The sequence below is a fragment of the Scomber scombrus genome, chromosome 14, assembly GCF_963691925.1.
Source record: "Scomber scombrus chromosome 14, fScoSco1.1, whole genome shotgun sequence".
NCBI lineage: Eukaryota > Metazoa > Chordata > Actinopteri > Scombriformes > Scombridae > Scomber > Scomber scombrus.
The window spans coordinates 24920498-24933173 of NC_084983.1; the positions used below are offsets into that span (position 1 = coordinate 24920498).

The 12676-nt window shown below is 41.9% G+C and overlaps 3 protein-coding genes across 3 annotated transcripts in view; 1 reads left to right on the forward strand and 2 right to left on the reverse strand.

Moving 5' to 3' along the window:
* snx12 (sorting nexin 12) overlaps window positions 1-12676 on the forward strand; it is a 160692-nt gene that overhangs the window by 143373 nt on the left and 4643 nt on the right. The window lies entirely within an intron of this gene.
* On the reverse strand, window positions 27-740 carry LOC133993968 (uncharacterized). Its single transcript, XM_062433117.1, has one exon. The coding sequence runs from the start codon at window positions 738-740 to the stop codon at window positions 27-29; it is 714 nt and encodes a 237-aa protein (XP_062289101.1).
* LOC133993967 (EH domain-binding protein 1-like) overlaps window positions 2611-12676 on the reverse strand; it is a 12045-nt gene continuing 1979 nt past the window's right edge. Inside the window, exons 2-7 of the mRNA XM_062433116.1 lie at window positions 10282-10339; window positions 10070-10165; window positions 8732-8785; window positions 7321-7499; window positions 6937-7055; window positions 2611-2844 (exon numbers count right to left, since the gene is read on the reverse strand). Of these exons, the coding sequence (XP_062289100.1) occupies window positions 2651-2844; window positions 6937-7055; window positions 7321-7499; window positions 8732-8785; window positions 10070-10165; window positions 10282-10339 (700 nt within the window). The 3' untranslated portion in view covers window positions 2611-2650. The remainder of the gene's footprint in view (window positions 2845-6936; window positions 7056-7320; window positions 7500-8731; window positions 8786-10069; window positions 10166-10281; window positions 10340-12676) is intronic.

Below are 12676 nucleotides of genomic sequence, written 5' to 3' on the forward strand. Positions count from 1 at the left end.
CTTTGACTCTCTTTCCTCCTCTTCCCTCATCTTTGTCTCCTCTTCCACCTCCTTTTTCTTCCTCTCTTCATCTTTCCTCTTCTCTTCCTCCTCTCTCTTTTTCCTCTCCTTCTCTGCCTCGTTTTTCTTTTTCTCCCCCTCATCCACCATCTTTTTCTCTCTTCCTCCTCTTTCATTTTCTGCTGCTCCTTTTCTTTTTCCTCCCTCGAGCGTTTCTCCTCCATCAGCCGCTTCTCTTCCTCCCGCTTCCTCTTTTGCTCCTCAAACACTCTCCTCTCCTCCATCCTTTTCTCCTCCTCCTCCTTCATCTTCTTCAACGATCTCTCTTTCTCAAGTCGCCTCTCCTCCTCCCTCCTGAGTTTCTCCTTTTCCTCCTCCACCACCAAGAGTCTTTTTTCCTGCTCTTTTTGCCTCCTCTCCTCCTCATCCCGCTTCCTTTTCTCATCTCCCGGACTCTGCTTCTCCTGTTTATCTCTCTTCTCCTTCAGGAGTCTTTCCTCTTCAAGTTTCCTCCTTTCCCTTCCCTTCTCCCTCTCCTCAGCTTCCTGCAAAAATCTCTTCTTCTCCTCCTCTAACAGTCTCTTCTTTTCTTCCTCGTGTTTTCTCCTCTTCTCTTGCTCCTGCTTCTGGAGCTCTTCTCTCTGCTCTTCTTCCTTCCTCTTCTTTTCTTCCTCTTGCTTCTTTTGAATTTCTGCCTCCTTCTGCTTCTTCTGCTCTGCCTTCATCATCTCCTCCTTCATTGTTGCTCCCTCTAATTGCTTTGTCAGTAACAGCTTTTTCCCAGATGCCTTTTCATTGGCTTTCTGTTCAAGACTGCAGAACAGATAAACAATATTCCTTAATCCCAAGTGTGTGTGTTATATGTGTGTTATAAGTGTGTTTGTGTGTGTGTGTGGGAGAGAAAGAGAGAAAGTGTGTGTTCTACCTTTTTAGCACCATCAGATCACATTTTTTTAAACATCTTTCATCTTAATTTTATCTTTGCTTAAAAATACTCACCCCGGAGGACAGCGTTTGATAGTATCTTGCTTAGAGTCATCCTCTTCCAGAAACAAGCCCCCTGATTGTTGTCTCTGGTTAAGTGACTCAAAGATGATGTCATCAAAGTCAGGGTCTGGCTCAGGCTTTGCCAGGGGAGGCTTTTCGGTCTTTAAGGAGCTAAATATACTTTTCGTCTCATTAGTTGGCTTTTTCAAATCAGTTTCCCCCTTATCATTTGGCTGTTTAGGAGTGATAAACGCTGCCACAACATTAGTGGAGGGCTGCTGGGACGTGGAGCTTTCACAGCTGGAGAATGGCCACGGAGGGGGTGGGGCTATGATCAGCTCTGAACGGGATTGGGCAGGACTGGGGACAGAAATACCGGAGATCAGGCTCAAGAGATGCAAATTCACAGCTGGTGAGTGAAATTTCACAACGCTGAGCGTGCAGGAAGTGATGAGGGGGTTGTCAAGTGGACCAGAAAGCGAGCTACACACCTGCTTATCAGTCTAAGGCCATGCCTTGGAGGGTGAGTACAACAGGAGGTGGGGTACAAAACACTCTGCAACTGTTAGAGTGTGTTAGCATCACGCACAATGCAACCAGGAATCCTTGAACAATCCTTTGTCAGCAAACATGTAGAAACTATTGTCAGCAATCTTAAACAGGTGCAGTCAGCAGTGAGGCGGGTTATCGTTGTGTCATTTGGTCCATAATGAGTTTGATAAGGTGCTGAACAATACTAAAGAGTCCTTATTATGTAGTTGTACATTGGTACATTCTCCATTATGCAAAATACCGAATGGTTCTGTACGTAACGCAATTAGAAAAAATAAAAGAATAAAATGATTGGAGGAGGGATGTAATTTTTCTTCCCAATCTATGATGCAGTTGGAGGTGCCTTTACACATATTGTCAGTTGCATGGAGACATGAATTCATTGTGGAAATCTACAGATGTGCAACTGAACAGTTCTAGTACAGACTTAATAGGAATAGTTCAACATTTTGGGAGATATGCTTACTTTTTGGCTGAGAGTTAGAAAACGAGATGGACTTCACTCTGTCATATCTGTTCATTTAATATGACGCTCCAGCCAGCAGACAGTTAGCTTATCTTGGCATGAAGACTGGAAACAGGAAGAAAAAGCTAACCTGGCTCTGTCCAAAGGTAACAAACCAGCACATCTAAAGCTCACTAATTAACAGGTTTTTATGTGGATTAAGATATAACAAATATTACTCAGTTTTGAGTTGCTGGAAGGCAAATATTGTTAGATTCTGACAGCTGAGTTGTCTGTTTCCACCTGTTTCCTGTCTTTACATTAAGTTAAGCTAACCTGCAGCTTTATATGAAGTTATCTTATTTTTCAAAATGTCAATCTATTCCTTTAAGCAATCATGCAAAATATCAAGCAGCCCATCTCATATATAAAGATAAAGATGTGCTCTCTTCTCTTGCTTTCATGTGTCTGTTCTTCTTAAGACAACTTGAGAAGAACACAGGAACAAGAAGAAGAAGAAGAAGAAGAATAATCTGAGCTTTCTCAGGAGAAAACTCATTTTGTAATGTACAATGTTTTTTCTCCCAACACAGCAGTGTGAGGCAAGACATACTGTATCTGTAAGATCTCAAACCAGGCAATCTGAAAGTACACACTCCCATGACCTCACCTGGTCCTTCCTGGTCCAGCTTTGTTTTCTGTGGTGGCTGCTGGTCTGAGCGGCTGGGTGGATATTTTAATATTAGCCACGGCCCGGTGATTTTGAGGAGATCCCTCGCCTCGGCTCAGAGTGCTTGGAGCTGCTTCCTTGGCAACAGATGTTTTGTCCTTGTTTCCCTGGCTGAAGGGGAATGTTGAACCTACAAAGAACAAAAAAAAAGCCAACCAAAAATAAATTGAAAGTGTGAGTGAAGAAAGGATAGCTGGAAAGAGAATTGGTTCCTCATTAGACCTTTTTTATTTGTAAAAACAGCCTGATGCTAGTGTCTTTGGAATCACTCGAGACTGTAATAAATACTGATAGGATTGTTTGATTAGTTGGTACCTGACTGGCAGGAGCTGATCTGAACAGGAGGAGCAGAGGGAGAGGCAGGGAGCTGAGTGACAGCGAGAGGGGAGGAGAAAAAAGCAGAGGTGGAAATGGAAGATGAACGAGGGGGTGAGGAGTGTGGAAGAGAGGCAGGAAGGGTCGGAGTCTCTGGGTCACACAGAGCATCAAGGTCGGGACTACTCAACAGAGGGACAGGGGTGATGTCACCACTAATCAGAGCAGACACTGACGTCGGCCACGCCGCCTGAGCACCTGAGGATAGCAGAACGGTGAGAGCAAAAGAGACGAGATGAAAAGAAGTGAAATAATGTGAGGAAAGACAGAGGAGAAAAGTTGGAAAATGATGTAGAGAGAAAAATAGAAACATACAGAAGCAAGAGAGAAGGAGAGTTATAGAGACTATAGGAGGACAGCAACGTTACATTTGTTACCTGACTCTGAGCTAGATGGGTGAGATTTAGGGAGAGGTGGTGCTGATGCAAGAGGAGGGACATCAGCGGAAAAAGGTGAGGGAGAGGAAGGGCGTGCGATTGACTTGACAATCTGAGGTCTGAAAATATGAGATCGACCTAGCAGAGAGAAGAAATGATGATGAGACATTATCAGCAAGAAGACAAGAAAGAGACTTTTTTTTTTAAAGATTTGAAAAGAACATCAGTGATGGATTAGCATCAACAGACCAGAGATTGTCACTTCATCTGCAGTTGGACCCTCTGGGGGGCGCCGTTGATGTGAAACGGGAGCTGAGTGATAGGAGTGCAGAGGAGGTGTGGGGGAGAGAAGTGATGAACCGAAGAGAGATAAAAAGAAAGCAGTGAGTTGTGAGCAAAGGGGTAAAAAGAGAAAGGGGAACAACTAATTTTTCACACAAACCAACAAACCACAGAGATAATCTATGTCTGTCGATGACAAACAGCTGTTTTGGTTGTGGTCTCAGCTGTGATAAGAAGTTTAAACCTCCTCAGTTTGGCTGTATTTGTTATATCGTAGCAGCCCAGAAATAAGTGTATGAAATCAATCAAAACCCCTAAACTCCAACAGTATCATTAATGACGGTGAATCTGAAGTTCACTAATTCCAAAAAATGGTCTTTTACAAATCATTCTCATCTCATCTGGGTATTAAGAGTTACTGAAAGAGCAGATTAAGCATATATTCGTATTAAATAAGTTGATTATGTTTATCATATGTTATATATTTTAACATAATGTAAGTGCATGCAATACCTTATGTTATGTTATTTTGTATTATATGCTAATGTGTCCGAATAAATACATTTTTCTTATTTACAATAAGTGATAGTGTTTAGACGTTTAAGAACAGTAAGATGCACAGAAGAGGGTCTGAAAGTATGGAACAAAAAACAAGCTTTTGCCTGTGTTATATTACACAACATATTATGTAATTATATGACGTAAGAGAACTTTAAGCTTCTAATGTAGTGTGTAACTTTTGGAAAAGATTTGTCTCCCCGATTGTGTTGCGCAAGTCGTAGTTTAAATATACACTCATTCAATGTTTTCCCTGCCTCCTGGACTTGTGAGCATGCTGGATTCATTTAGAAGAAAATCTGATTTAGGTAAAGTGTAACACGAGTCAAAGCGGAGACAATTCTGACAACCTAAGTGACCATTAAACTTATACAGGATATACAGCCATTAAAGTTATAGTCTTCCTCATGGCAACAATAGAGATGCCAAAATGCTAAGTGCCTAACACACTGGACTATTGACAAAACATTCAGATGTTTAACTCACTTGTGTTACAGTTCATGCACACATTTTCCTCAAAACACACAATGCAACCCTACAGTAACACCAACATTAAGGTGACTCATGTGGAAACAGCCAGACCGCCACACATAAAGAATCAGTTAGTGGAGAGCATGCAGCATGCCTGTCTGCCAGCGAGCCTGTTGATACCTTTTCCTGGGCCTGACTGGAAGATTCTGGGCAGAGAGGGAGGCTGAGAGAGGGTCCTCGTGAGTGGAGGGTGAGCGGATGGGGGTTCAGAGGACAGGGTGGGTTTGGGGAGAGGAGGCTGGGAGGCAGTGGAGATGAACTTATGGGTCAGAGTAGTGGATACAGTAGTGAGAGAAGGTGTTTGGGAAGCTGTGGAGGATGATGTTATTATAGTCTCAGGAGTTGGGAGTTTAGGGGGAGAAACAGGTTCAGGGTGCTTTGAAGATGGAGGGTGAGAAGGGGAGGGAGCTGCAGCAGATGGGGGCTCTGCAGAGGAGGATTTAAGTGATGGAGGATTTACAGGAGACACATCAGAGAGAGGCAGGGCAGAGGATGAACTCTGGCTTGGAGAGGAAAGTGTAGCTGCTGTGACTTGGCAGCTTTTAAGTGTTGGAGGATTAGTAAGTGGGTCAGATGAAGCAAGAGCCTCAGCACAAATGGGATTGGTTGATTTTTTATGCTTGGACCTGGGTGAAGGCTGAGGGGAGGGAGCAGGTGAAGGTTGGATTTCTGACTGGACAGGGGCAGCGATGAAAGAGTGTCGGGATCGACGCGGTGAGGGGCGAGGAGCGATAGGTAGAGGAGGGCGGGAGTGGACAGCAGGACTGGGAGGACCATCCTCTCGTCCACTGGCTGGATGGATGGACGGATGGTTGGATGGATGAAAGTAAGTTTTTGCAGAAAGAGAAACAATGGAAAGACACAAGGAATGAAATGAGAATAACAATGAAATGATGCTAAAAATTAGATTAATGTTGGGATCCCATGATGCTTAACCGTGCTGCTGTCATGGGGATCCTTTAATCACATGCCTTACTTGTTTAAAAAGATACTACAAACAAACAAAATGTGGAACTGTGGTTGTTATAGTGAACAATAACCATACAAACGTGTACGTGGGATCGTGTCACAAAAGCATGACGTTGATTTGATTCATAAAGGAGCTGGATTTGCAGGTTTGCTGGAGTTATAAGCAGTTTGTATCAAAACTGTGTAGTACCAGGGGTTGGCACGTAACATCTGGTCAGAAAGGCCTTGATTTAAATCTGCCTATTTTAAACAATTTTATCAAAGCAAACTTCTTGTACAGGTGTTTGTGTAAAGAAAACATTTAAAATCTTAGAGGTCTGGCTGTTTTGTTATATATGTATATTTAAATATATATATACATGTTTACATCTCTAAATTATCAGACATTTCATTTGGTGTGAGTACTTCTGATCACAGTTATAGTGTTAATATATTGATATAGATGTGGCAATAACATTTGAAAAGGAATGTGGAAATGTAATTTCATTCATTCTAAAAAAAAAAAAAAACCCACAGAGAAAATGTGGATATGGTCATTTGAGTTTTGTTTCCACTTGATTTTCTCCTTTTTCACGCTGTGCCAGTAATATCTCTCTGAACACAATGACCTCTATGTGCCGTGATGCAGCTGGAGCTTTTCATTCCTCCAAACACTCTTCAATACTGGTGACAGTGTCACATGATTCTCAATAGCATTTAATGTGTAAATGAGAAATATGTGGCATGCAAAGAACTGTCCGGTCAAGTGGGAAAGGACTGCAGAACAAATGATATGGGAGTGTGAAATACTGTAGCATAAACGGAGCCACCCAATGACAGAGAGAGCGAGAAATAGACATAGAGTTCATGCTCTCTAGTCATTGGAAAGAATGAATGAAAGAAAGGGCAAAAGGAAGCTACCTGTGGCTGGAAAAGTGGGTCCAGTAGAGTGTCTCTTGTCAGGCGGAGGGGGAGCCGGGCGATTTGGGCGGGTAAGAGTGTGTGGCACTACTGCAGCAGCCAGAAAAGAAAAAAAGAGTAGAGGCGAGGAAATGACAGTGGTAATAGAGGAAAATGAAGGTGAAGAAATGACAAAGTGGAAACAGTGAGTATAAGAGGGAAGAAACATTGACGTGTGTACGTTTTCATACCTGTAACAGTGACAGATTTCTTGTCCTCATCTTCATCGCTCTCGTTGAAGTCGTCTAGGTTGCCGATATCGGTGGGTTTCACACTCATCAGACTAGCCAGACTCTGCATGTCTTCATCACTGAGGAAGAATAGGACAACACAAAAGTGAACAGTCTGTCAGAGTGAAATAAATATAAAAAAACCCATAAAAGAAATACACTGAAAAGTATTCTAAGTGTATTTCTAAATAGGATTCTTAGTAGCACTGTCTGAAATAAACACACAACATGACATCACTTCTTAGAGACAGTTAATTGCTGTGATATTTTTAGAGGATAAACATGTGAGACAGCTATCATTTAACACAAGACATCGTCCAAAACAAACTAAAATGTACTACTCACGTAGCTTTCCCCTCACGAACGAAGACACATGACAGTGACAGCTTGAGCGTGGCCTCCACCACTTTGACAGACAGCGGCTTCAGCGTCAGCGTCAGGTCAGTCTGGGTCGGCGTGGGGCTGGCAAACTTCTTTAGATTGATGTCCGCTGATGCCAGTACCTTGCGATGCCCCTTGTTCTCCTGCACATGTATCGAAAGTCATGATAAGTAAAGTATTTCTGACTGCATCAATTTAAAGGGGACATATCATTCACATGTCCAGGTCTATGTTCATACTATAGGGCTGTGCTGAAATATCTTTACATGATTTACAGTTTAAAAACTCCTTATTTATCTTATGGCGCTTTTCCACTACACAGCTCCAGCACCACTCGCCTCGACCCGGCACGACTCGCCTCGGTTCTTTTTGGGTTTCCACTAGGGAAAGTACCTGGTACCTGGTACTTTTTTAGTACCTGCTCTGGTGAGGTTCCAAGCGAGCCAAGCCGGTACTAAAATGTGACGTCGACACACTGATGGCTGCTGATTGGTCAGAAGAGTTGTCGCTGGAAGAGTCATGAGCCGTCCGGCATTTTTAAATACCGGCAGCAGTGTTACAGCCATACAGCTCAATTTTCTTAGTTTGTGTGACAGAAAGTCACATACAGCAGCAAGTACACCACTGCCTCCATGTCCTCCATTGTTTATGTGTTTTGTGTCGCGTATAAAACGAAGTCACGGCAGTTTTGCGGAGCCGTGCTATGACGACCCCGCCCACGTTGAGTAGGTACTATTTTGTAATGGAAAAGGAACCGTACTGAGTCGAGGCGAGCCAAGTCGAGGCGAGTCGTGCTGGAACTGTGTAGTGGAAAAGCGCCATTATACTGGCTCTTTCTACAACCCGTCAGTTCAGACTCAGACTAGGTATATGAAAAGTAGTATTTTGCGATCTCACTTGTTTTACTTGTTCTTACTCAAAATGTCAACTTATCAAATCCATACATCCAAACAATGCAAACAAAACAACCCATGGAAAAACAAAGGACTATGCAACAGATGGCCATTTGTGGGCATGCGGGAACAATCTGATATCATCACAAGGAGAAAGTACAGGTAACATTGTAAATGCAGCATTCAGAGGAGACTTCAGCCCGGAGCAATTTACATATGTTCACCTCACGTTTTGGACCTTTGACATGTTTAACATAGAAACCCAACAAAAAAATCACACAAATAACAAACATGTTGTCTACCCTTTAAAATATCATGAAATAAAGCATTCCCCCCCCCCCCCCCCTACTTTGTAAACTGAGTCTCATTCCTATCACAATATGTAAGATTATTATAAGTTTAGAAATCTTGTTGACAAAATAATTTGGTTAATTCGCTTCTATGGTAAATATTTGTTAGAGAAATAGTCAAGAGATACTTACACCCTCAATGACAAATGTCCACTCTTTGTCCTCAAACTCATCAGCGTTGGCCTCCTGAAGAGACGAGAACAAACAATACGATTCACTTAGCTGAACATCCTCTGTACCAATCCATCTGTGTGTTTGTGTGTAGATGGGTTTTAACCCTTGTGTCGTCCTCCCGGGTCAAATTGACCCAGGTCTGTTTTGACTGTTCCTTCCTTCCTTCCTCCCTCTTTCTCTCTCTTTCCTTCCTCCCTCCTTCCTTCCTTCCCCTCCTTCCTTCCTCCCTCCTTTCCTTCCTTCTTCCTCCCTTCCATCTTTTCTTCCTTCCTTCCATCATTCCATCTTTCCTTCCATCCTACCATCTTTCCTTCCTTCCTTCCATCTTTCCTTCCTTCCTTCCATCCTTCCATCTTTCCTTCCATCCTTCCATCTTTCCTTCCTTCCTTCCATCCTTCCATCTTTCCTTCCATCCTTCCATCTTTCCTTCCTTCCTTCCTTCCTTCCATCCTTCCATCTTCCCTTCCTTCCTTCCATCATTCCATCTTTCCTTCCTTCCTTCCATCTTTCTTTCCTTCCTTCCTCCCTCTTTCTCTCTTTCTTTCCTTCCTCTCCTTCCTTCCTTCCCTTCCTTCCTTCCTCCCTCCTTTCCTTCCTTCTGCCTCCCTTCCATCTTTCTTTCCTTCCTTCCTTCCTTCCTTCCTTCCTTCCTTCCTTCCTTCCTTCCTTCCATCTGTCTTCTCTTCCTTCTTTCATCCCTTCCATCGTTCCATCTTTCTTTCCTGCCTTCCTTCCTTCCTTCCATCCTTCCATCTTTCCTTCCTTCCTTCTTCCTCCCTACTTTGCTTCTTTCTTCCTCCCTTCCATCCTTCCTTCCTCCTTTCCTTCCTTCTTACTCCCTTCCTTCCATCCTTCCATCTTTCCTTCCTTCCTTCCTCCTTTCCTTCCTTCTTCTTCCCTTCCATCTTTCCTTCTATCCTTCCATCTTTCCTTCCTTCCTTCCATCTTTCCTTCCTTCCTTCCATCCTTCCTTCCTTCCATCCTTCCATCTTTCCTTCCATCCTTCCATCCTTCCATCCTTCCTTCCATCTTTCCTTCTTTCCTTGACTCGAGGACAACAGGAGGGTTAAATAAAATACAAAAAAAATATTACATATCATATTTTTTGAACCACTATAAAACAGTTTCATTGTTGCTTTACGTAGATTATAAAAATAGAAAGTCTATTTAACATCCATTCAGGGACTTCTTGTACTCTATTGTTATATTACTCCACCCATTTATTTAATTTTGTCCATGTTCATATGTCATGTGTCTGTATGTGTGTTGTGTAAATAGTGTGTCCTGGTGCCTTACCTTGAATAGTGTAACAGAAATGTCAATGTTCTCTGGGACGGGCCACACCACCATGCCCCTGTACGGGTTCTTGATTCCAGGCTGCCAACTGTGGAGCTGCACAGCAAACAAGTCAGTGAGACAAGGTGTGTGTGTGTGTGTGTGTGTGTGTTTATGTGTGTGTGTGTGTGTGTGTGTGTGTGTATTTCTGTGGTGTGTTTCAGTAGTTTTACCTTGGAAACCATGCGTCTGTTCCTCCTCGTCCAAACCACCCTCAGCTTGTCTGGTTGCCTATAGAAACACACAAACATCCATCAAAAAAGAGAAATTACATTTTGCCTCATGCTGTTACTGTACATGACAATTATATGCATTACGTAAAGGCAATACTTATTCAGGAAAAGCCCCTGCAAGCTTGAAAACTATTAACGTAGGAACTGTAAGGAAAAAACTGGACACTGAAAACTGAAAAACTTAATAAAATTATGCCTCCAAACAAAGTGGATATTATATAAATAGTCTAAAACAAGGTCTTATGACTTACACTACTTGATAATGATGCCTTGGAGTCAAAGACAAGGAACTAATTTGAGTGTGTACTTTGGCTGGGAACATGGTATAAACAGGTTTTGATCTATCTATCTATCTATCTATCTATCTATCTATCTATCTATCTATCTATCTATCTATCTATCTATCTATCTATCTATCTATCTATCTATCTATCTATCTATATATCTATCTATCTATCTATCTATCTATCTATCTATCTACCTACCTACCTACCTACCTACCTACCTACCTACCTACCTATCTACCTACCTACCTACCTACCTACCTACCTACCTACCTACCTACCTACCTACCTACCTATCTATCTATCTATCTATCTTTGTAATAATGCATCAAATGCAGCATGCATGTGTGTGTTCAAGCAGCTGTTTTTCTGTGATTAGGCTACATGATGCGTGTGTGTGAGTACAGTGTGTACCTGTATATTTGTCTATGTGTGTGTTGTTAACATGCGTTTCCATTGTATCTCAGCCCTCTGTGGCACAGGAAGCGAAACAGGAAGCTGCAGAGTCACATGACTCATGTCTATCTGAATATGAGGCGTGCCCTTTGACAGGAAAAAGGAACCCCCTTTCTCTCAGAGCGTATGCACACTTGCAACCACACAATCACACATAGAGCCTAACTTGTTTATGAGTACACCAAAATAACAAATAGTACTCATCATACCTCAAAATATATCTTTACAACCATTTCAATATGGATTTTCTTTTGAATATTAATATTTTATAGATGCAGGATATTGTCTTGTGTTTCAGTGTGAGTGTAGCAAAGGGCACCGCGTGTGTTTATACTGTATGTATTTTTTAGGGGTGTCTGCATGTGTTGATGTGGTATGTGTGTTAGGGGGTCAGCAGTGGCATCAGAAATAGACTGACAGGCACAGAGTGGAGGGAGAGAAGAGAGGGGGGAGGGAGAAGAAACAGCACATATAGGGGACATTGTAACAATAGTGTGAAGTCTGAAACACAAAGACACACAGAGACATGTACTGTACCAGTGAGGTCAGTAACACCATGCAGCTGCAGAAGGCTGTGATTAGTGTTATGATATAATACAGTGTTAGTGATATTATACAGCTGGTTAACGTCATTACTCTACAATGTGGTTGGTGTTGGTGTTATTCAGCAGACTGTAGTTTTATCCCAGAGCTGACTGCCCAACTTAATTAAAGTTTTAAATAAGTACAACATTGTGATATATATATAGTATTAAAACAGTCATTTACAAGCATACATGCAGCTGTTTCTTCTCAGCAATACCTGACTTCCTCATTGACTTAACCTTTATGTTACTGTCACATGAAGCATTCGTCGTGTTTGTGTTGTAAAAATAGTCTTTAATTATGTCTGTGAAACTACACGGTCTCTCTCAACATCATTTTCTGACTCTCAGCCTTCTTATCTTAGGCCCTCACTGTATTTTTGTTATTCAAAAACCTTGGAGGGATGGAGAATTTCTTTCAGGAGGCCTTGTTCATCTACTATCTGTGTAATTAAATAAATACAAAGGGAATCTAACATCTAAGAAAAAACTAAAGAATGATTTAGACTTACTAAGTCTCATACTTTTTTGGACCAAACTCTGTAAATGTTATCATGAAAGTTGCATTCTAATACAAAGATGCATTCAAATCCAAATCATCTACATCATACAAACTCCAACAAAGTTTGCATCTCAGCAACAAATCTGTGTGGTGACGTCTCTCAAAGAAAGCCAAAGGTCTCCAATCATGGCACTAAATTAGAACATACGCCAAACACTCACACACATCCACATCAAACTTGTACACAAACATGTGATCCCCCACACGCACGAGTTCATCTCCAGCCTCTGATGTTTGATGTGATCTTTAAATATCAGTAATTTCAGACACTGAATACAGTTCACATCGTATCTATTAGCTGACTTCATTTATAGAAGACACAGCAGAGGTAACATAGCTGAAACTTTGGATTATTCTCCAGTCTTTCTTGACTACCCCTTGTCCTCTCTCCTCCTCCTTTTCTCTGTGGTTTCTGACTTTTGCCTCCCTGTCTGAACAACACACTTGTG